This window comes from Tuber melanosporum, assembly GCF_000151645.1.
Source record: "Tuber melanosporum whole genome shotgun sequence assembly, scaffold_193, strain Mel28".
NCBI lineage: Eukaryota > Fungi > Ascomycota > Pezizomycetes > Pezizales > Tuberaceae > Tuber > Tuber melanosporum.
The window spans coordinates 51,560-74,736 of NW_003298856.1; the positions used below are offsets into that span (position 1 = coordinate 51,560).

At 47.1% G+C, this 23,177-nt stretch overlaps 5 protein-coding genes; 4 read left to right on the forward strand and 1 right to left on the reverse strand.

Annotated features, from left to right (window-relative positions):
- The first annotated feature begins 1,025 nt into the window (after positions 1 to 1,025).
- On the forward strand, positions 1,026 to 2,247 carry GSTUM_00000394001 (uncharacterized protein). XM_002837564.2 has 4 exons: positions 1,026 to 1,107; positions 1,191 to 1,328; positions 1,380 to 1,707; positions 1,915 to 2,247. The coding sequence occupies exons 1-4, from the start codon at positions 1,071 to 1,073 to the stop codon at positions 2,081 to 2,083; spliced, it is 672 nt and encodes a 223-aa protein (XP_002837610.1). The 5' UTR covers positions 1,026 to 1,070; the 3' UTR covers positions 2,084 to 2,247.
- Positions 2,248 to 2,600: 353 nt separating this feature from the next.
- Positions 2,601 to 3,639, forward strand: GSTUM_00000395001 (uncharacterized protein; the record flags this gene model as incomplete). Its single annotated transcript, XM_002837565.1, has 4 exons — positions 2,601 to 2,652; positions 2,705 to 2,759; positions 2,830 to 3,149; positions 3,200 to 3,639. 4 exons carry the CDS (start codon positions 2,601 to 2,603, stop codon positions 3,637 to 3,639), a joined length of 867 nt encoding a protein of 288 aa, XP_002837611.1.
- A 6,467-nt stretch (positions 3,640 to 10,106) lies between these two features.
- Positions 10,107 to 14,223, reverse strand: GSTUM_00000397001 (uncharacterized protein). XM_002837566.2 has 5 exons: positions 13,090 to 14,223; positions 12,585 to 12,806; positions 11,735 to 12,461; positions 10,747 to 11,517; positions 10,107 to 10,688 (listed from the first exon to the last, which is right to left on the reverse strand). The coding sequence occupies exons 1-4, from the start codon at positions 13,405 to 13,407 to the stop codon at positions 11,315 to 11,317; spliced, it is 1,470 nt and encodes a 489-aa protein (XP_002837612.1). The 5' UTR covers positions 13,408 to 14,223; the 3' UTR covers positions 10,107 to 10,688; positions 10,747 to 11,314.
- An 8-nt stretch (positions 14,224 to 14,231) lies between these two features.
- GSTUM_00000398001 (uncharacterized protein) lies at positions 14,232 to 17,377 on the forward strand. XM_002837567.2 has 3 exons: positions 14,232 to 14,843; positions 14,935 to 15,376; positions 15,503 to 17,377. The coding sequence occupies exons 1-3, from the start codon at positions 14,388 to 14,390 to the stop codon at positions 16,756 to 16,758; spliced, it is 2,154 nt and encodes a 717-aa protein (XP_002837613.1). The 5' UTR covers positions 14,232 to 14,387; the 3' UTR covers positions 16,759 to 17,377.
- Positions 17,378 to 21,013: 3,636 nt separating this feature from the next.
- Positions 21,014 to 22,661, forward strand: GSTUM_00000400001 (uncharacterized protein). XM_052355745.1 has 1 exon: positions 21,014 to 22,661. The coding sequence occupies exon 1, from the start codon at positions 22,140 to 22,142 to the stop codon at positions 22,332 to 22,334; it is 195 nt and encodes a 64-aa protein (XP_052211715.1). The 5' UTR covers positions 21,014 to 22,139; the 3' UTR covers positions 22,335 to 22,661.
- Positions 22,662 to 23,177: the final 516 nt, after the last annotated feature.

Genomic DNA, 23,177 nt, shown 5'->3' on the forward strand with positions numbered 1-23,177 from the left:
TGAAGGCTCCCTGATCGTCCATTTTCTATGGCTCTGAGACGATAAAAGTAATCTTTTTTGTTCTCTTCTCTAATTTCTTCTGTTTTTGCTCTTTTTCATTTCCGGAGGTGTTTTTTTGTATTCTAATATTTTCTTATCACAAAATTGAGCCCAGAATTGAGTCCTCCTGCTTCAGGGCTTTCATTTAATATATATTTCACCTTTCCGGCATGTATATTGGGCAACTTCTATCCTTATTACCGTGGTTGACATTGTTGCCATTCGCTGTCCCGCATCCGTGCGCCGTCCCGCTTGGCCGTTTCGTACGGAGGTACCGCACCTAAGTTTTGTATGTTACACTAATAGTGATTGTGGTGTCTGCCACCTGCGTAACATACAAAACTTAGGAGCTGTACCTCCGTACGTTAACCATTATAAAATTATAATATTATCATACATGTCAGGAATCATTTTAGCGGTGGTCGTGCTTTCACGGCACTTAACATTAATTCAGTTTCCGCCCTCAAAACACTAGGCTCTAAACACAGCAGATTTGTCATAGTCGTGAACTTCTCGATCAGGACCTTCAATCCTTATCCACCAATTTAATAGCAACTCATAGATTGTATACGCTTTCCTGAGCTTTGCCCAGGGAGATCGAATTAGAGATATATCTTGTGAAACCACCTGATTCATACCTAATTAAATCCCAAATGAGTACCTCCAATGGGAGCCCTGTGTCTCGTAACAGACACTGTGGGAGACCTCTTGTGTAGGGTATTGAGGGGGTGTTGTTGTTGATGGGATAGAGTACTGTACAAACCACCGGGAAAATAAATATATGATGGAGGTCCGCTACATGCCTCTCATATCAAGGCCGCATCCTCTGGTCGTAATTGACTGCGTGTCCACCACGTCCTTCAGCACGATGTTGTCACACTGAAACACCCCGGGTAAAACGGAGCCGCCCGCATGCCAAGTTCCTTATCGATAAGGTGAAAAAAATTGGTCCACTGAAACATTGCATCGCCAACAGGCTAGTTTTCAGCGACTCAAACAAACATCCCATCTACAGGCAGCGCATTAAAAAAATGTCAGGCAATGATAGCATCACCGTCGGAGTTCTTGGTAAGATAGTTCTTTTCTCGATTGTTTATTAATGGGTGGAAAACCTGGGAAAGCAGTAGTTCTAACAATCACCTTACGAGTAGCTCTCCAAGGAGCCTTTTCTGAACACTTAGAGTTGTTGAAGAAAGCTGCGGAACAAATAGAAACTCCCAAGAAGATTGGGTTTATCTCAGTCAAGACTCCAGTCGATTTGGAGAAATGCTCGGCTCTAATTATTCCTGGTAAACCCCCCCAGGGACAACTCTTCTACCTAGCAGCTAACTCGAAAACAGGTGGAGAGAGCACTACAATGGCTTTGATTGCTGAACGCAGTAACATCCTCGAGCCTCTCAGAGAGTTTGTTAAAGTTCACCGTCGTCCCACTTGGGGTACATGTGCCGGCATGATCCTTCTCAGCGAAGCCGCAAACCGTACCAAGAAAGGCGGGCAAGCTCTTATCGGGGGCCTCTCTGTTCGCGTGAACCGCAATCACTTCGGTCGTCAAGTAGAATCCTTCGATGCTCCTTTGGATCTCAGTTTTCTTGGGAATGATGAAGCACCATTCCGAGGCGTATTCATCCGAGCGCCAATTGTTGAATCGATCCTTCCAAAAGAAGAGTGGTCGGAAGATGTCGAAGTTCGCGCACCATCAAAGAAACCCAAGGGAGCGATCGAGGAGTGCTTTAGTGATAACGAGAATGTGGAGATACTTTGCCAACTCCAGAGGAGGTTGCTACCTGCCGAAGGACTCGGTGCTACCGATGGACTCCGACACGAGTCCGATCCCAAAGGGGAAGTCGGTAAAATTTGTGTGGGTCTTAAGGAGAGCTGCACTAATGCTAGTAGCATTGTTGCTGTTCGTCAGGGAAATGTCGTTGGAACCAGTTTTCACCCGGAGTTGACTGGGGATCTGAGAATGCACAAATGGTGGCTTGGTGAGATTTTGAAGGATCTCACGAGAAGAGAGGAGCTTCTCCACGCCCAGGAGAACCACTGACGTCTTAGCTCATCTAGAGACTTCATAATAGGGTGCATAGTGATGTAAAGGGCCTAGAGGCTACTAGAAGTTAGATTTGTTGCGCTTCGGCGGTGCTGTTTTTGAGTTTTTGCTCTCATATTGCTTGCGGGTTATAAGATTGAGGTTAGACACCAAAATATTTTGTTGCTTCATGTTGAGCCACAATACCAATTTAAAGCATTTTTTAATCAAGAATAATAATAATAAACGGACCATACTCTTCTCCAATCTATCAAGGTATCATACTCGAGTATGATAGAGAGAATCTAGACCAGCAACCAGAAACCCGACCAATCAGAAAATCAGACGGGTTATCATACATTTTGAGCCTCCAACTAACCCTTGAACTAGCCCTTGAACTACCATAGCCCTTACTTACACCTTGGGCCAGACGTCATGCCATCAACATCAGGCCATCTCCCATCCTACCCCCATCATTCCTTCTTTATCGCTCAACCCACGATAACCCAACCTCCTTGAAATTCCCAAAACTCCAATGGCAACAAAAACACCCCGTCTTGTTGTTTGTGGTGGAAGCGGCTTTCTTGGTATATCCCTGTCTGTGATTATTTTAACGCCTTTACTAACCACCTCGCCCAGGTTCACGCATTTGCAAATCAGCCGTTTCCCGGGGTTGGACTGTAACTTCAGTCAGGTAAACAAAGCTCCCAGAAAGCCTCCTCCGCACCATCACTGATTTAGGTTGATTTCTCCCCTCGTTTCAGTCGCACCGGCGAACCCGATTGGAACACAACTTTTGGATCTCCGACACCCCCGGAATGGTCTGGCAAGGTAACCTGGGCCAGAGCAAACCTCTTGTCCCCTTCAACCTATAAGGAGTATCTTAAGGATGCGACAGCAGTGGTCCATTCCATGGGCATCTTGTTGGAGGCTGACTATAAGGAAGCCTTGAGTGGAAAAGAAAACCCAATTACCAGCATCTGTAGGGCTTTCGACTCGGCCAAGGGAACCTCCAGGAATCCATTGAAGGAGAACAGTTCTGAAAAACCGCAGCTGACATATGAGACGATGAATCGTGATTCCGGTAAGTAATTCAATCCCGCCAGCACCCCTCGCATCCTAACATCCACCCAGCCATAACCCTTGCAGAAGAATCTATTGCGGCAGCGCCTGAAACTCTCTCTTCATTCGTCTATATTTCTGCAGCCAGTGGATCCATAGTTCTCCCTAGCCGCTACCTCTCTACAAAGAGAGAAGCTGAAGCAGCTATCACCGCCCTCTCCACATCCAAGAAACCATTCCGCCCAATACTACTCCGTCCAGGGTTCCTATACGACCCTACCCGCCCGGTCACCATGCCCTTGGCAGGGTTGATTGGTGTCGCCTCAGCTGTGAATTCACTTTTCGGCGGAAAGCTACCGTTACTGGGGGCTGCGGGGTATAAACCGTTGAAGGTTGGGGTTGTAGCGGAGGCGGCTGTCGAGGCCATCGCCCATGAGTCTGTTAAGGGTACCGTAGAGGTTAAGGATATTGAGAAGTTGCACTCGGAGGCCTGGAGGAGAGATATGTTGTAAGTTTGGAAAAGGACCTCGGTGGCTTGACGCTAGCCCCATGCTTTTTGGGATGATCAAGAAAATAATGCTTGTGCGATGGCGTCAAATATCTGCACCCTATATGGTTAATATCATATTGTCTTCACTCGACAGCTTGCAAAGCATACTACTTCTCTTTTTATTACCCGCCGGAGAGCTAACATCTCATCAACGTTGTGGGTCAAAAAATTCAGGATTGATAGGACGGTACCAACAAACCTCTAGCTCATACGAGTACTTTGCTCACTTATACCCCAAGTGGAGCTAGTCCGGCCCCCCTCCTATCTTTCCTAGGACAAAAGATGTTCCCCCGCTACCCTCATACACACCCATACATCTCCAACGCCAAACTTTGCTCCCGTCCGCCCTGGATATCGAGCTATTGAGCCAGGCTCCATCTTGTCCTCCATTCATTGCTGATTCGTCTTAACACCGGTATGCGTTACACCAAGTCCCAAGATCCGTCTACTCCACCCATGGCAACCCCTCCAAATCCACGATCCGTATACACCGTATCATATCACCAAGTCGTTCAGGATGGCTCAGTATCCAATCCGATACGTCCGAATAACCGAGTGATTCCTGGTGACCGTTTCCCTCGCATCTTCAAACATCTAAAGCCATCAGCTGTTGATATCTCAGAGTATCGCTATCCCAAATACCACTGCCGTTTCCACCACCACTACCACCTCACCACCGCCATTGTCACCATCACACTTTCCACATAGCATACCGGTATGACCAGACAAGACCCCATGGTGAAACCACACCTCCCCCCCCACCCCTACCATAAATTCCATGAGAGTGGGAAAAAGAGAAAGAAGTCTGGAGGAGCCACCCTCCTTCTTATCTCAAGAGTCACGCAGACTCCACTTTTTGCTCCGCACAGACACAGCAGCTTGATATGAAACCGAGCGTGTCTCCACATAGACAGGATAATCTGCCCATGGGATGGAGAGGGATAGATCTTTGGCTGGCTTATCTGGCTATTACTCTGTCTATCTCTCTATCTCTACAGAACCCCTCTATATCTGTGATTCCGAAAACTCAATCACATCACAGATCTGAGCTACCTTTAATCTCTATCTACGTGCGATGGACGAATTGGGTTTGCGTGTCTTTTGGACACCGGCGGGGCAAGTGAGGAGTGTTGGCCGGAAATATGGTCAATGCGAGTCGGGATTATTCTTCTCTTTGATAACTATGATGATAGCGTTGGAGTTGGGGAATGTTGGAGGCGGTGGTTGTAGTGATTTACCCTTCATCGAGAGGCTTGGGTTGGTTAAGGGTTCAACCGGTGGCTGGAGATTCGTCCAAAGCCCATTCCAATCACTGTAAGGTGTCTTCTCCGGAAGTATCACTTCACCGGCCAATTGTGTCTGGAATCATAGAAGAGTGAAGGATTGGGGGGTGTGGTGCTCTTGAGGGGGTGGCCTACTCGGATTTTGCAAGCGCAAGCGCAGGGAGAGGAGGAGGGGGAGGAGGAGGAGGGGTTCCAGATCAGATCCCGATATAATCAGATCCTAATTCTTTATTTTTTTACTTTTCCTAAAGATGACCACGATATAATGAAACCGCCAACACTATGGTTTCATCGAAAGTCTCAAACCCAACAAAAGAAGATCCCTCCCTTCCTCACTCCCCAAAAAGAAAAGAAGGACAAGGGACAAAAAAAGCCACCACGAAACCATCCTCGAACTCTTTTTTTTCTTTTTCTTCTTCTTCTCCTTCTCAGCTCAGCTCCAAACCAGTCCAATTCACAACCAAACCCACTCAAACAGCAACCACGACAATAAAAAAAAACCTTCTCGACGTTTCCAAAAATTTTAAGGGAAGAGAAGAGAAAAGGGAGACGAATCAGCCCGTTCTTTCCGACTTCGCACCGCACTCGGGCACAACGGCACGGAACCAATCTACGAGTGACGCACCGTGACGATGGCCCTAGCGATCAGAACTAACTTAACTCAGCATCATATCGAACCAAAGCTCCAAGCGCACGGGGACATGCAACCAATCAAACACTCAGTCACGGGAGAGGTGGTGTGGGGTGGTGCAAAAACATAATTTAGATTCAGTCAAAACTACCAGATCTCTGGGTACCTGTTTAGTTGAGCTAAGTGCTGGAATTGACCAACAGGGAGTGTAGCAGGTACATAACCCCCATCTATCCCTCAGAGTACCAATTCGACGGAGAGGAAAGCACTGGGTAACAGCTAGCTGACCAGCCAGCGATGACAGTCTCACCGGCATGAGTACTTTTTTTCATTCGCAAAACGGATTTAAAAATTTTTTAAAAATTGGAACTGGCTAAAAAAAAACTAACTATGATAACATGTACGTACAGTTCATCAGGGCTACCTTTATTCCTCTCCATTTTTATCTATACTTACAATCAAGCAATCAAACAACCAACCTTACCCAACACCTCCCATCATCATCATCATCGAGTCGATGAATTCCAACGCAGATGAACAAATCAACAAGGCACCCGTCCGACTGGACCAGCCCATTGAGTATTTCAAAAGGAGCGCACGAACAATCGATCGATCAGCAAGGGGTAACCCACGATACATAAGAAAAGGAAGGAAGGAAGGAAGGAACACCATCCACAATCGGGGGTGTAAATGAAATTGAAATTCATCGTGGGAAATTTGATTTGGGGGGTTTCCACATCAGCAATCTATCTGCGGTCAGCTAGCTAGTGGTTTGTGTGTCACGCACGTACCTACGATACCTATCGGACCGTAGTAAAGCACTGTACTACGCAAATGGAGCACCGTACCCCGCAATGCAGACATGGGGGGTCACTCGTTAGCAACGTCAATGGCGTGCACGCGAGAGGGGGAAATGGAGGAACGGGAAGAAGTGAGGTGAGGTGAGGTGGTTATGGGGTGAACGGGACAAGGGAAAGAGGAAAGAGGAGGATAGGAAGAAGAGGGGGGGGTAAGAGCCTCGTTCGTTCGTCCGTCCATTCGCCAGCTCGCTTGAAGAGAAAGGTTAAAATTGAAAAGGAAAAAAAGAAGTTCAATCGGATCAATTGATGAGCTGTTCTGCTCAGATGAAGGTAATGACGAAGCTAAGTTAGTCTATTTCTTTTTAAAACCTACGTACATACATACATTCAGCTCCGCCCCTAATGCTTCGGATTTATCAAATTCGAAACGCCTTTGGGAATCGAACGAATGGAGGTTTGTTGATCTTGTAACTGGCTAATTTGTCTGCCTGCCTGCTCGCCTGCTCAGTCAATCTGGATCTCTCTCTCTCTTTTTTTTTTCCCTTCCAAAACCCATTCTACACTTTTTTTCTTTTGGCTTTCTTAGAGCGCTCAGACCATGCCCGCCGCTCTAACCAGTCCATTCAGGATGAATTGTGCTAGGAATGGGCAGGTCACGACAAAGTTACCCAAGCATGACCTCGCCAATAAGGCTTTTTTTTTTTTTTCGACCCCACACACGACGCGACACTCGCAACACCCACACAGCATCATCCGTACTTGTACCACTGGTATGATATGCTCCTCACAATGCAGTAATGAGCCACAGTTACATACAAGGCATCCTCTCTCACGACCGCTCACTCGAACAGCGCCTATTCATACCCGTTTCTACTAGCTAGCCAACGAGTCAGTCAGCCAATCCTGTCCCTTCATTCCAATCGTACCGCTTCTTCCCCCCCCCTCCTCCCTTTTTTTTTTTCCCCTCCCTCGAACCCCAAGCATTGAGATATTAACCAAGCAGAGTTAACCAATTTGGCTACAGTGCATCCAATCTCCAACTTGAGCATACTACTCTCTCCCTCCCTACAGAGACTCTTGCTCTCCCACTCCTCCTCCTTACGGTATGCTTCTGTCATTCGATTCTCACCAACTCGGATTCCTTCACATGTACCGGTATGCCCTCCATCCATCCCGTAACGCCGGAGGCAAAGAAGGAAGGCAGGGAGGGGGGGAGGGAAGTCCCCCCTTTTTTCCAAGTCCTCAAAATAAATGTTATAAACCCACCTGCACCAACTGCACGGACGAGACGAAGATAAGTACAGTTAACATGCGCCCGGCAGCAAGCAGCTACTGTAGCTAGGTATCACAATTGTATCATAGGTAAGGTAAGGTAAGGCAGGCTAGGTCGGAGCAGAAAGTGCAGCACAATGCACCATGGTCGAATGGCAACCGTGCATCCACTTCTCTCATCCCCGTAAAGTATGGTACTTGAGTACCGTACACCCACCACCAAGCTGCATTCCGACCCACCAATCCTCCACCATATGCTCGTACCCTCCCCCCCCTCCCCCCCGGGTTCCCGTGTCATAAGTAAGTAAGTAAGCAACCGAACAACCAATTGCCGCAGCCGAATCAAAACGGTGGTCAGTTCCTGCCGGGGTGTCGTCGGGATAACATGTATTATGATACCGGTAGAAAGGAGGAGGGGGGAAGGGGAAGAGGGGGGGGATACCTGCGGTGGATGGTGCGACCGAGCCAACGTTTTCCCTCTTTCAAAAAACAGGTTGGCAAATTGGTCCATCCCGGTTACAATATGCACAACTACCTCATAGCAGTGAGTGAGGGGAAAGAAGGCATAGAAGTGAACATGATGTTTGCCTATTCGAACAAGTTACCGTTCCGGCAACGGTACCGGTTGCGGGTTTAGGTGGTAGAGTATGGTGCTCGTACTAGACTAGGCTTTCGGTTTTTTTTAGTTTGGTTTGGAGAGTATATCTTTTTTTCATTTTTTTTTTATACCCCCGTGATGGTGTGTGTCGTTTCTTTCTTCCTTTCCTTTCGAAACTGAATGATATCCTTTCACGGTTTGCTGTATCATCATACCACCGGCAGACTACCGTAGTACCGTATTGTATGGTGCGGTTCCAAACCAAAACATGTGATTGTCAGGAACAAATGAGAGAGAGCCTCATATAAATTTATACAATCAAGCGACTCTCTATCAAATCGTGTCGTGAAACAAAATAAAATAGAAAATAAATAAATAACCTTCCCCATCCAGTAAAATGTAAATATCATAAAAACACAAGTTTTACCCTTTTTTTTCTTTTTTTTCTTTTCTTTTTAACCCTTACTTCAGCCGCTCGCCTACCCGCCTACCATACTTTGAGTTATCATACCGGTACGAGTACTCGAGTACGGTAATAAATATCAACCCCCCCCCTTCTCCCTTCCTTATCAAACGAATAGAAAAGCAATTTATCCGGGGAGGGGAGGGGGGGGTATGAGAGATGTGATGGTGGACTTACAAGTAGAACTATACACCACACCACTGCAATCCTAGATACCGTAGATAAATCAACCCGTCTTGGATAGATAGATAGATAGATAGATAGATAGATACTCGTACGAGTAGACAAGACAAGACGCCCGCACACCTCCTTCGGTACTTTTTGTACTCGTACTTGTACCTGCACTAGCATGATACTTGATGAGATCTATCATCTTTTTGTATGTCGACGCGATCAATCAATCAATCAATCAACCATGTCTCGGTACAAGGCGATATCTTTTTTCTTTTTCTTTTTCTTTTTCTTTACTGTTGATAACTTGTTGTACTCGTACTGCCGGTGGACTACCGGTACATACGGCTCCATTCTTTGTTGGACCATGACGGTGAAAGAGGCCGGGGAGAGGGAAAGAAGGGAAAGGAAAAAAAAAGAAAGGAAAAAAATTATATCATATCATAATATCAAGATGTGAGTGCGCCCCTTACTGTGACAAAAACACGGATATCGAGCAAGTTGGTGGTGGATACGGATGGTCGACTGTAGACTAAGTAATGATTCTCCCTCCCTCCCTCCCTCCCGTGTGCCGGTGTTGTACGTGTAAGACAAGAAACTCCGGAGGTAAAAATAAAATAAAAACCCGAATTCTTCAAAGTTACGGTTACTGTAATGTCGCAATTCGGTACTTGTATGAGTACTTGCACGGAATGTTCCAGGGGAAATCCTTCCCTGAAGAAAAAAAAAGAAAAAGAAAAAAAAACACAAAGGGAAAAGGGCAAAAACAGATATGATATGATACGGTAGGTAAAGTCGTACCACTGTTAATGTCTGATAAGGAACGAACGAACGAACGAACGAGAAAACGGTATGGATGGATGGATGGATGGATGTATGTACAGTATGTACTGTATGTGTGTATGTATGGATGGGATGAAACACTGGCAGCTTATCAGGACTTTGTAGATCCCTCTGGCAGGGTTTTAAAAAATATAAAGGGAAAGGAAAAAAAAAAAAAATTTCATCTGAGCTTCCGTGCTCGGTACCCCACATAATGATGGAAATGATGATGATAGCAATGGGCTGCCCGTGCGGGTCTATGTGTACTATGTATGAACTGTGCTTGTACTGTACGGGGTACGGAACAGCGCAGGTTATGACGCGGAGAAGTAAGTGCTGGTCGAGTACCGCAGAAGCAACTGCTCGACTTTTCGCCGAAAGAGGAGAGGAGAGAAAAGAGAGAGAGGCCCGCGAGCACTCATACGGTACTATCTAGCTTCTATCGCAACTGCTACAAGAACAGAATTCCAGACGGTACATCCACACATACAAAGGGAAGGAGAACTGATTCCGTTACATTATCGTGTCGGAACGGAAACATTCCGGAGAATAAATGATTAAACTTCATTTGCACTGTGCTATCATATAGTATATTAAGGGAGAAATCACAAGAGCATCGGTAATGTCAATTCTGGACGGAGGGGGGGGGGTACATACTCTATTTTGTTTTATCTGGTTATTCATTTATTGAAATTCCCGTTTTTAATATCCAAATAACAAACGGTAACGGTTATCGGACCTCAAACCTACTTTATTTGCGGAATATACCAGCAAGTAACGAGCGGAGAAAAGGGGACGGACCCCTGATGGAGGAGAGAGCGTGGTATTGTGTGTACCTAGATTAGCCTATTACCCGTATGAGATACTGGATGAGGTGGCCGTGTGGTGATGGTAGGGCGGCACCAGGAGCGTAGAGGAGGAGGCCAGAAGAGGTGGTATGCAAAATGATGTGCTTGGTTATCATACGGTAACTTACACCATAAGTTAGGTAGATATCGTAAATATATAGTATTGGTATGATATGCATACTCGTACAGATTCACCACCCCTTGAACGAATAGATGAATGAATGGATGGATAAACCCCTCGACGCCCCAAGAACCAGATAGTGGAAGTAAACGAGGAACAGAGAAAAAGAAAGGGTTGCGACGAATCGAAACAAAACAACGCCAAAATCATCCATGAGCCAGCTCTGAGGGGACGTGCAGGCATAGGCAGACCTAAATGCCCCGTCAAAGGGGAAAATAAAAATAAAATAAAATACGAGGGGGGCAATTCGGAGAAATGATATATCCGACAAGGAGAGGGGCCGGCTCAAGTTAAAGAACGGTTTCTGAGAAGTAAATAGACAAAAGCGAAAATGATAAAAGATAAAAAGGAATATGATACCTGTAGATCATTCATTGCACGGCACACCGAAGCGACCTGCTGTGACTATGCGTAGGATTGGAGCAGATTTCGAATCTTATCTGCATGTTTGTATTGCCAGAATCCCTGCATCATATCTCATTGTGCAGCGTATTCAGGTTTTTCTCTCACTCCTCCTCCTGTACACGCGGTCCCTCCCCCGCCATTGCTGGAGCTAGATATGCCCTTTCTACATCCCGCCCTTGCCCTGCTGCTGTTGCCGCGCTAGAGCCTGCTCAATAACCTCTTTGCTAATCCCCGGCAGCTCACTTGCTCCGTTAGTATCCTTGACTACCGAGGAACGGATAGGTGGATCCATGACACCGGGCCAAATGTCGACCGGCAAGAGGTGGCCCTGTTCCTCCTTGAATGCCTCTCTATCTGCTAGATCATCTGCAAGAGACCAAAAAACTGCCGTTAGTTCCACACAAGGTCTCGGGATTTGGGATATGAATGAAAAAGAAAAAAATGGAACTCTCAAGGCAATAAGATCTAAGACATCAATTAGACGTAGGAGGGTGTGTGGCTAGTGATGAGAGTAAAAAAAAAAAAAAAGAGTAGTAAAGAGATAGTATGCAGGTTCCAGGGCAGATCAAAAGGGGAAATTCACCATCGTAGAGCACCTGTAGCTTCTTCATAGCATCTCGAATGATGGTCTCCATTCGGACAGAAACGCCTTTCCTTCTGCCGACCTCTATTACCATAGCATCGTAGGCGCTTATGAAACCTTCGTAGAATTCACCCAACTGCCAGAGTTCATCCAGTCTATCCTCCATACCCCTTGCATACCCTTCCTGCTGTGTCTCAAATTCTCGCATGCGTTCCACATAAGAGCCTAGATTGGTCTGGAATTGCTCAAAAAGCGCAAAGGTAGCATAGGTATTGTGGCGCAACATATTCAGTTCCTCGAGTTGTCCCAAGACATGTGATTGAATGTTTTCCATATCATTATATCTTTCTTTCAATTCGGTGACGACATCGTCCACCTCCATTGCGTCTTTCTCAAGGACCCTGTACATCTCTTGTTTCTCTTCTGGTGACATACTCTCCGCCATACCCATCATTCCACCTTCCTGATTGTGATTTGTAGTGGGCTCAGATTGTTTTAGCGCCTCAGAACAACGATCGTAATGTTGGGTCAAAGCTTCGAGTAGCCCTGCCATTGCCCCCGCCTGCTCTTCTAGGGCATGTATCTGGGGCCTTATAGATTCGCTCGTGATTCGCCCGCCTTGCGAATTATTGGATGCGAACTCTGTGAGGTTATTGATCGTCGTATCGAGCTCCGAGATATCCCCATCAAATTCAGTTAAAGACGTCAAAAGCGCATCGTGAGATTCCTAGACGGCGAGTGCCCGCTTTGGTAAGCTAATGATGTAGAAGAGGGGGGAAATTGCATAATTGAGGGAAAGAGTGATTGGATGCATCTTTGTACACCCTATAAGAGTCGTGCATCCACATACCTGCACTTGATCGATCAAATGCCGCAATCTCGACTTAAGGTTCTCAATCCCCTCATCGTCGACAAAATCATGCAATGTCCGAGGTTTTGTTGCCATTGGTGTAGATTCTTCGCGTTCCGGATTACCTGGAGGATTGAATGCGGGATCAACCACTGACTTCCGGAGCACTCCCAAGGTTTGATTGAGCCTAGCATCTGCATTGTCCAAGTCCGCAACAATTTTCTACATAATTATTACGGTCTGAGTCAGCCTAGTGACACCCGATCTAAGACTTAAAACGAAACAACGCTCTTTCGCCATCCGTCATGAAGATGAGCAACGGCCGTGCAAACTACCACTCCCCAGCCCAAGAAACCTATCACCCCATCTGACCCCTGTAATCGACGGAAAAAGGATGATGATAATAGGAAAATCTCCTGAACAGCTAATCTGGAGCGAACCACAGCCCTCCAGATATGATAGATGATAAAAGAAATGAAATGAAAATGAAAAAGGTCAGGCAAACCTCGAAATCGCTCTTGGAAGCCTCCCGAACCGAGTGCATCATCCTGTTCACCCTGATAACAACCAAGAGCTGGTCTTGCAAGGCGTTTCGTAAGAAGAGACATTTTGAAGAGACGATGGCGGCCTCCTGCAAGGCCCCTCTTGCGGAATCTACCAAGGAGTTTGCGCGAGCACACAAGGCTACAGAGGCCAAAGAACGTTTGGCATCGAGGAACCAGTTTGTCAGATCCACAGACTGAGGGGGAGCTCCTACAGCTCCAGCTGCTGCCTCAGAGGCGGAAACGGGCAAAGATGGAGGCGGCGGCGAGGATGGCGACATGATGCCTGATTATGAGCAGCCGAGTACCTTACGGCCGAGAAGCGACGTAGCAGCTCGTTTGTTCTGCCTTTTGCGAGAGGGGATGATGATGATTTCTTTCCCTTTCACTATGGAGCTCTTTCAGGATCTCTCGTGGGTGTTTGCAGACAAATAGTCTCAGGGGAGTTAGCACCAAAACCTTTCGTGTACTCTTTTTTTTTTTTGAATAAAGTATATTCTGGGATAGCTTTCAAGCGAAGCTTAGCTAGCTAAATTGATTGTATTGAGGCTGTAATGATCCTTGGATCGAGAAGAAACAAGTTGAAATACAGGTAATGGGCAAAAGGGTCCTGGTGAGAGATAGACTCCAAAGGTCAGACAGGGTGGATAGAGAGAGCTGGACACGGTGAATTGTACGGGGTTTTTCAGATTTCAGATTTTCCGCTGTGGGGTCTCACCCGCCTTGTTTATTGGATTCCCCAAGAGCTCCGAGAATGCTGCACTGCACGGTATCTTTCCTGTTCGGAGATGTCGAGATGGGTGTTTCGTCCAGAAATGAAGTTACCGTAGCGGATGGTGCAATCGCCGTCAAAATGATGAGAACCTTCAAGGTAACGCTCCCAGCCTGTAAAGGGAAAACCTAACCCAGCCAAGCTGCGCTCCCCTTCGTTAAAAACTCATCACAGGTCCACGACTCAAGCTTTCTAGAGTAAACGCACAGTATTACAGGGCGATAATTATTCTCTCCAGATATCGCCTCCCTTCGTCTCCATCCTCCGACAGAAGCGACATCTGCTCTTCTCTTCTCTCTTCTCTCTTCCCCTGCAACACACGTTATTGACAAGGCGGGATAGTGGTTGTTTTTATCACATCTTGCTTTTCTCTGCCACCCCACCAAAAAAGTGTGGCCGAGAACCAACCACACCCACCCCTTCCAAGAGATCTCGCACCGTAGCATAACCCCGGTTGGGCGCCACAACCCAGCTCTGTACTTGACAAAAATGACGGTGCTCACCCCATCCTCGACCGCACCTCCAAAACTACCACTGCCACGGCTCCCCTCAGCTCCCACACGCACCCCCACATCGTTGCCCGCTGTTCCACCCCCGCCCCTGAAAAACACTTGCGAAGACGCCAGGGCTGCAAGACCCTCTAAAAAACGAAAAATTTCCTCCATTTTCAACTCCAATACTTGCACCGAGGAGATGGACGAGAGCGAGCCAGAACTTTTTGTCCCCGCTATCCCAGCGGATGCAACCGAGAACGTCAAAAAGGGCGTCGGACCTTTCTTGTCGAAGCACATCCCGGAACAATACGCGCCCCAGGGACCGCGTGGTCAGCAAGACACACAGCAAGATGAATCCGAGAAGGGCAACACAAGGTATTGTTATCGGCATAGGCCCGATATCAAATGTAGGCGGCGGGCGGACGAGCCTACTATGGAGCAATTGCAAAAGGTTTGATTACAAATCTGGGGGTGCGAGAAAATATCAAGGGATCTTTTTTGAACCTAAGACTGACAGAAAATTTGGCTAATTGCCCTAAAAGCAAATGGAAACGCTACCCGCTGCGGACCAGCAAGCGATTTCGCACGTTTGGTCGCTATTCTCTGCTGCGCCAGCAATCCATAGAAACATGATGCTACAAGGAATCCTGACACAATGCTGCTTTCCTCAACTTTCCTTTATATCCGCTGCTCTCAGTACCTTGATTCGCATTGACTTCTTGACCGCACTTCCTCCCGAGATTGCGTTCAAAATTCTATGCTATTTGGATACTGCGTCCTTATGTAAGGCCGCACAAGTCAGCCATCGATGGAGAATGTTAGCAGACGATGACGTCGTATGGCATAAGATGTGCGAACAGCATATCGATAGGAAGTGTGACAAGTGCGGATGGGGACTCCCTCTACTGGAGAGGAAGAGATTAAGGGCAACGAAAAGGCAGATGGAATTGAGGGCGAAGGAACCTGATTTGATTTTTACGGCTAGTATCACTGCCGGGACAAGACTGCTCAATATTCATGGGAAACGCTCAACGGACAATGGTTGTGAGGATGTTGAGATGACACCAAGCTCACCGGCGAAGCGGCCTTGCCAACGCCCCGAATCCGAAGTTGTGCCCCCCCCGTCAAAAACCCGTCCTTGGAAGGATGTCTACTCAGAACGATATAAGGTGGAATCGAACTGGCGTCGGGGAAGGTGCACGAAGAAGATCTTCCAAGGCCATTCGGACGGAATAATGTGTCTACAATTCGACGACAACACGCTCGCGACTGGCTCCTACGATCGCACTATAAAGATCTGGGACATCGAGAGTGGGCAGGAGATCCGAACCCTGGTAGGACACGACCTAGGAGTCCGCGCGCTGATGTTTGACGACCAAAAGCTTATTTCGGGCTCCCTCGATAAATCCCTAAAGATATGGAATTGGCGAACAGGTGAATGCATATCAACATTGCGGGGCCACGCGGCCGGCGTGATATGTGTTCACTTTAATGAGAATCTGCTTGCGTCCGGTTCCGTCGACAAGACCATCAAGATATGGAACTTTGCCGACAAGAGCCGCTTCGCGCTGAAGGGACATACGGACTGGGTCAATTCAGTGCGATTGGACTCTGGTTCGAGAACAGTTTTCTCCGCGTCAGACGACCAGACAGTGAGAATGTGGGATCTCGATACAAAGGCATGCATAAGGGTATTCGAGGGGCATGTTGGCCACGTCCAGCAGGTGATACCTCTACAACTTCTAAATCATCAATCCCCGAGAGGAGGTGCAGCAGCAACAGACGGAGAAGATTCCTCCTCCTCCACCTTCTCCCCTCCGACAAATCCCCAGATCCCCCCATCACGCCACCATCCCAACCATCCATTGGAGGAGTACCGAGAAGCAAACGCCTCGGATTCGCCCAATCGGCCCCGCGCTCGCGCGCCTCCACCAAAGCAGATGATCACAGCCGCGCTCGACTCCCAAGTCAAGTTCTGGGACGTTGCCACAGGTAAATGCACCAAAACGCTGTTCGGCCACGTCGAGGGCGTGTGGGCCCTAGCTGCAGACTCCCTCCGAGTAATATCGGGTGCGCAGGATCGAATGGTGAAGGTTTGGGACGTTCGCACAGGCCGCTGTCAGCGCACCATCACCGGCCACTCTGGCCCCGTTACATGCGTCGGTCTGAGCGACTCCAAGATGGTTACCGGAGGGGAGGATGGCGAAGCAAGACTATACTGCTTCAAGAGCGAGGGTAGCAGCGCCAATGGCTGGACCACCCCGCCTGAGATGGTAGGCAGCAGCGATTCCGGCAGCGCCATTGCGTACTCCGACGGCCAGGCCGGGGATTATTATGATGGTAACGGTGATGGAGATTCCGGGTAATGGATTGAAGGATGGGATTTGATCTGATCACGGTCTTCCTTCCTCTCCCCAGACACAGAAACTTTAAACTATCGTGACGTATCGTTACACTCAGTCGTACCCTAAGCGCATATCCATATTTCCAATTTTCTCTTTTGTCTAATCAAATTCGCCCAAGGTGGGGGCGATTCGCATCGTTATTTTTTGCTATTTTTTCCATTATTCTTTGCGCGGTTTAATCCCTCCATTTGTTTTTCTTTTGTCGTTGTTGACAGGCCCACCCGCTTCCTTCCTTCCTTCCTACTTCATCGCACCGTTACCGGTACACCATAGGAATCTTCCAAAGGGGACTCATTCATCATCGACAGGGTAGTTGCCGTAGTTGTTGATTTTATTCCTCTCTATTTCATCGTCTTCTGGGGTCGAGAGAACTATTATTCTTTTTCGTGTTCCCTTCATTGCTTTTTGGCGGCGGAAAACAGGGTTTTCGGATTTTGTTTTGTTCGGGTTTCTATCCCACCCATCCATCCAGCGAGCGATGTCTATATTGAAATTCGTTTTTTTTCTTCTTTCTTTCTATTTCTTATCTCCACCCATGCCTCCAAAAAAAAAACACTTGATTAGAATTTCCTCCTCCTCGAAGCACGGTTTCCCGTGTGAGGTTTATTTATCTTATCGTTGTACGAATGATGTTCGTACATGACATGACAGACTTGAGATATGATAGAAGAAAAACTTCCAATAGGTTCGTTTCATCGTAATCTGCATCTCTCTCCTTCTCTCTATTTGAACAGAAATTAAATATCCACCACCCTACCCTTTAAGAGGCTTCAATTCCTTGTTCATGCCATCTTCTAGTAATGCGTGGGGTACATACCGTGGAATGCAGGTGAGATCGCTGTGAGAAGGAGCACTGTGCTCATCTTTTTTTGGACCGGACCCTGATTCTTTTTTTGGGAGTGTTTTTTTGTGATGTGATAGTACAGTTCAATTCAGTTTATTCAGGAAACGTTCGGATGACGAGTATACGGTATATTTTTTCTCCTCCCTTCTCCGCCCTGCCCATCGGAAAGCGCCAGAGGGGGTCCCTGCATGAGGTTTTTTTAATTCGGTCCCTTATTTATTTTGTTGATGGATTCCGTCGTTTCCCTCTCAGTCTGATCTGCTCTGTTCTCCATCCTCATTTCCTTCCTTCCTTCCCTCCTTTTTTTCTTCCATACCTATCGTTACTGCGCGGTACAACACCGTATCCTACCCTTGCTGAGTTTGCTTTTTCGCGGTAAAGAACTAAACATTCAGCCTTCCTCCACTCGACTGGTCGACAAGCGGGATCACCCGCCGAATCAGTACTTTCATCGTGAACGCGAGGCTCGGTTGGTTATTATAAGTTAATTAGCTGGATGGGTTTGAATTGGTTGGCTGATGGACTGACGGACTGGTTGGCTGGCTACCGGTCAGAATGTGTGTAAGTTATGCATGTTCGGCCAAAAGAGCTGCGGGAGAAAGGAATGGTCAAAAAGTAAATAAAAAAAAGGTTTGAAAGAAAGAAAAGGCGATGGAACAGCCAAGCACAGCCAAGCAGTGCCTCTCCAGAAATCCAATACGGTAGGAGAGAGAGAGATGGCGAAAAAAACTGATGGGAGTGATGAGGCGAATTGTCCTTGCTTATTTTTTATTTTTTTCTCGATGAAGAGAAAAAATTCAACGCCGTTTCATTCGCCCTCGACCATCTTGTGTGTTTATGTCAGTATCGATAGTCCATTGAAGGTCTAGATTGTAATTCGGCCATCCGGCTCATCTCAGCGAAAAGAAGAAAAAAAAGGGCCAGCGGTCCCTTGCCTTGGGCCGAGGTTCAAAAAAAAAAGGTCACACTTCCTTCTTTGCTGTTGCACGGGTACGAGTACCGTACAGTGTCTGTGCTGTAAGTTATTGAGGAAGATCATTCCCTCCACCTCCACCCAACCCCACAGTCGTACGAAACCCCAACTGCAAGGCAACAACAGCCACGAGGGGAGACAAGAGGGAAGGAAGGAAGTACCCTACCGGTACTATACCCGAGACCAGACGCAGTTGAGAGAGAAAAGAAGAAGAAAAGGTGAGAACCTCAGGCCATACCAGTAGCCCCGCCTGCCAAACCGATACAGTACCGGTATACCATCCTGGAGTTCAATTCAATCTTCAATTCAATTCAGATCGTCCACCCCCCCCCGCGGATCGGACTACCCACCGGCATCCGTATGTGTAAGCATTGAATCAAAGTGGGTGTGGTGGGGGAACGGGGAATGGGGAGAGGGGGGGATAGGCATGATACCTCGTGAGTATTCTCGCTGCAGAATACCGGTACTCGAGTAAAAAAAAAAATGAGAATCTGCAAAACAGTTGACATGGAAATTTGAATCTCCACCAAACCCTCAAAAAGTGAGACAAAGGGGGGGCTGGTCGCGGCGAAGGGGGAGATATACCGTAGGGTTATTATAGAAGTACAAGTACTCCTGCAAGTATACGTACCGTATGCGTGGTATCATACAGAAAACTGAAACGGAAGGGGAGGAAGGGAAGGGGAAGAAGGGTTTCGTTTGGTACTGTACGAGTACTCTTACAGTACGATACCGGTATTACATTGTTGAAAAAGGTAAGGTACAGTACACTTTGCACCGCACTCGAGTAGTCTAACCGAACATGTGTGGGGATGAAGCAAAAAGGGAAACTTTCCCAAATGAGAGAACACGAGCACGAGAAGGGAAGAGATGGGAAACGAGCAGAAAACGCAGGCAGTTTAGGAATATCCTATCATAGACTTTTTTCTTTTCTTTTTCTTGCGTGGTAACCTCAAACAAAAAACGTTCTTTTGAAAACTACTAGCCTCCCGCTCCCCCGCTGCAGGACCCCGACCGCACCAGTCAGTCTCCGTGCCGCGGTTCCCGTAGCTCCTCTAACTCTAAGGAAAGTGTTTTCCCTCAAAAATTTGCAATTCAAAGCAGAAGGAAAAATAAAAAGGGAAGGATCGTGAAATCTCCCGGGATTTGTTTAGTTTGAACTCAAATCTTGGAACCTTTTTTTTGGGGGGTGGGTGTGTTGATCGTTTCTCAACTCCGCATGCTCTGGTTTGTCTATTGCGCGTTATCATAACTCTCCACGCTCTCGGTATATAAAAAAGTAAACAATGTCATGAAGTATTCTCCCTTTTCCCTTTTTCCTTTTTCCCCCCTTCCCTCAGCCTTCCAAAACCCCCCACCCCTCACCGGAAATAGGATACGCGCTTGGGTTTTGAATAAGGTCTGCCGAACCTTGGCTCATTCGTCGAAATTACTATTTGTGTAACCTTTTTTTCCGCAGCTACTCGGCCAATCTACGTTAAATTTTGGTGAAGGAAGAAGGTCTGTCGAACTCTCGCCCAGTGGCTAGGGAGGATCCCGTTCCCTGAGTGGTCGAGAGGCTACTAGGCCAATCAGAGGGGTTCGACAGACTTGCCCTTGATACCCAGGACTGTGCCAATTCCAGATACATGACATTGAAATGAATTTATTTCCGGGATTCATGCTCCGCATTGTGTGCGATGATGACTGCAGGTCGGAATTATAACGCGGGGTGTTGTGAGTGAGGGCGAACAAGCCAGCGTCGGACGACCGAGGTGATATGTGGCGGTGCAACACATTCCCACCTTTCCTCGGTCACGCTGAGGGTGTTACTGTACGAGTCCTGTGTCGTATGTCCACCTCACTCCCTCCTCAGCCTACAGGTACTGTGCCCCAAAGAAAGTTGTAAACTGTGGGAGTTTTGTTGGGGAGTTAGGCAGGAGGTGCAGAAAAAGGAAAGGAGAGGGAAGGGAATACCGGTAATCTGGAGAGGGCACAAGTACGAGTACCTCCAACACCAAGTTACTGGTAGCCAGTCAAAAAGGAACATGAAATTCCCAGAGGCAAAGTTACGTAAGGATCCCCCGAAAGCTACGAGTAAAGTGCCGATAGAGAATGACAGACGACAGCAAAGTAAAGGGCTCTCGCCACAGATCATCAGCCCATCGGCTAGTTTTTATTCCCCCCAAGGTAGCGAGTGACATTTGATAATCGGCTCTGTGTCAACAAATCAATGCGTTCCGTTATCGTTCGTCAGCTCAATGGCGAGAAGTTTTTTTTTTCTGACAGAAAAGAAAAGAAAAGAAAAGAAGAAAAAAAACTAGTGTGATGATGATGCCTTCTTCCACCACAACCCCCCGTGTCTTCCCGAGAGGTCGAATTGAATCTCGTACTTTCTGACGACGACAATTATTGGAAGAAGCAAGGAAAGTCAAGAGAAGAAGAAAAAGGAAAAAGGAAAAATGGTTGAATCCCAAAACCGCCCAATCAATTTCCTAGCGCTGGATTGCGGGCGTCTAAGTATAATGTCTTTTTTCTTTTCTTTTCCCTTCTGTCCGCCTGCTTCTTCCCTTCACGGCTAACTTTCCCGAATATCGGTATCCCATGAGCACAATCAGTCAATTTGCAACTGGTCGTTTGCAAATTGGTCTGCCACGGGTACCTTACAGTTTTTCTCTCTCTCGAGCCAGTTTGCTAGTTCGTTAAGAGTACTTGAAATTTGTCACAAATATTCAGCTAATTAATTTGTTCAGCTACGGTAGCAGGTTATCGTGAGCCCCCCGGCCTAAAAAGATTGGTATTTTGATACGATACCAGCGCTGTAGAATCGTGGTCATGTTGCCCCCCCTCTAACGGGCCGACAACAATTAACAACACACCAAGTCATCACTGTAACTTGACCCGAAAAAGCTACAAGCGCAAAGTACTGTACAAGTATAGTACATAAGCGTAAAGTTTTGAATATGGGAATTGCAATATGGGCAAGGTCCAGCACATACACACATCCCATCCCCAAAACCGTCAAGCTCTCGACGTGTTGTAGCGGGAGAGGGTGAGAAGGCATCATAGTCCAAAGAAGGGGGGCGTAGTGGTTGGAGAAGTCAGAAGGAGAGGGGGTGGGCGTGGTGCGTGCGTTCACGCATGCTGACTTCTCAAACCCAGCCTTTCCAATTCCTGCTCCGAATTGCCTGTGCGTTCTTGGAAATCCCGAGAGTGGATTGGCAGGCAAGTCTGAAGGAAAACCTTAAACTCATCATCATACATCGTGTAGCACACGAGCAATATACACTTATGATATCAAAAGGAAAAGCATCAGCCCACACACAAGCCACCGCCACCACTATCAGACTTTCCGCACCTACTAATGATATGGTATTGCACCCTGGAATGCTCGGTGAGGTTCGCGATGCCGGAGACCTCTTTAACAGCTATCATCACCCATAAAACCCCAACCTATTCCCCGCCAACTCCCCGCACCGATTCGTCATCACCCATCATCATCATCATCGCCACCGCAAAGCAAGCAAGAGTTCAACCTTATACTATATGTATTCCTGCATAATAGCTTTTCCTCCCCCATTCATTCGTCCCCGCAACTCCAATTACGCCGCTACAAGTACTGCACTCGTACCTGTACGAGCTCACGCGCAATTCCATCATGCATCTCGCTTCCCCAATTACTCATTCACCCGGGCGAGTATCATAGCTGCAAATGCAAGCAAATTACAGGGTAACAAATAATAATTACGAGTAGGGTATAGCGTGAATGATATTCCGCGGCAACAACAAAAAAATTTCTACTGTAGGAGATCGGAACTCATCAGAAAGATGAAGTAGAAAAAAAGAAAAGAAAAGAAAAAGTTAAATTACGGCATGTAACGGTAGTTAGTAGTCTAATGTCCGACGAACCCGTCATGTTCTAAACTTTGCTTCCTTTAAAAAAAAAAACAAAAAAAACATCTGGGTAAACGGGGTTTTATTGAGTAAATAAATACAATTTTAATTCAGAGGGGGGGGAGGGGGAGTTGAAATGAGATGTTGCGCATCGCATCTCTCTCTGGACTACCGTATCATAACTACTCGTAAAGGGGCTTACATCAGCTAGTTATTGGTGATCGTGTAATTGTGATGGTGACCGGAGGTAACTTGTACCGCTGTACTAGTACTCGAGTATTATGCTATCATCATAATATTATAAAAGAGTTTCATATTGCACCGGTGGGTAAGCGGTAAAAGCGCAGCGTAGGGCTCCCGCCGACGAATACCATACCGGTAGTCGAGTAAAAAAAGGATAGTACGTATAGCAACATGAACTGCCTAAGCAAAACTAGAAGCGAAAGCAGATGGCGTTGGGTACAGTACTCATATCTATTCGCATCGTGGAAAATACAAGCACTAGTACAATACAGTACTAGCACAGGTATGATACAATCCGCTTCTAACCCCGAACGACGAGAACATCTCAGCACACAAACAGACTAGTCCCCGCCCTCCTCCGCCGCCCGTCCGTCCCTTCTTCACCTTGCCAAAAAATTTACACCCCCCAAAGGTTACACAAGACTATCCAGCGGCACCTCGGGTTCT

Excerpts from the sequence above, each read along its gene's own strand:
- GSTUM_00000394001 (XM_002837564.2), top strand. The coding sequence starts at position 1,071 with ATGTCAGGCAATGATAGCATCACCGTCGGAGTTCTTG. Across the intron at positions 1,108-1,190 it reads CATCACCGTCGGAGTTCTTG|CTCTCCAAGGAGCCTTTTCT; the intron begins GTAAGATAGTTC and ends CCTTACGAGTAG. Across the intron at positions 1,708-1,914 it reads ATCCTTCCAAAAGAAGAGTG|CTGCACTAATGCTAGTAGCA; the intron begins GTCGGAAGATGT and ends TCTTAAGGAGAG.
- GSTUM_00000397001 (XM_002837566.2), bottom strand. The coding sequence starts at position 13,407 with ATGTCGCCATCCTCGCCGCCGCCTCCATCTTTGCCCGTTTCCGCCTCT. Across the intron at positions 12,807-13,089 it reads CTTCCAAGAGCGATTTCGAG|AAAATTGTTGCGGACTTGGA; the intron begins GTTTGCCTGACC and ends ATAATTATGTAG. Across the intron at positions 11,518-11,734 it reads GCTACAGGTGCTCTACGATG|ATGATCTAGCAGATAGAGAG; the intron begins GTGAATTTCCCC and ends GGTCTCTTGCAG.
- GSTUM_00000398001 (XM_002837567.2), top strand. The coding sequence starts at position 14,388 with ATGACGGTGCTCACCCCATCCTCGACCGCACCTCCAAAACTACCACTG. Across the intron at positions 14,844-14,934 it reads CTATGGAGCAATTGCAAAAG|CAAATGGAAACGCTACCCGC; the intron begins GTTTGATTACAA and ends TTGCCCTAAAAG. Across the intron at positions 15,377-15,502 it reads TGATTTGATTTTTACGGCTA|TTGTGCCCCCCCCGTCAAAA; the intron begins GTATCACTGCCG and ends CCGAATCCGAAG.
- GSTUM_00000400001 (XM_052355745.1), top strand. The coding sequence starts at position 22,140 with ATGTATTCCTGCATAATAGCTTTTCCTCCCCCATTCATTCGTCCCCGC.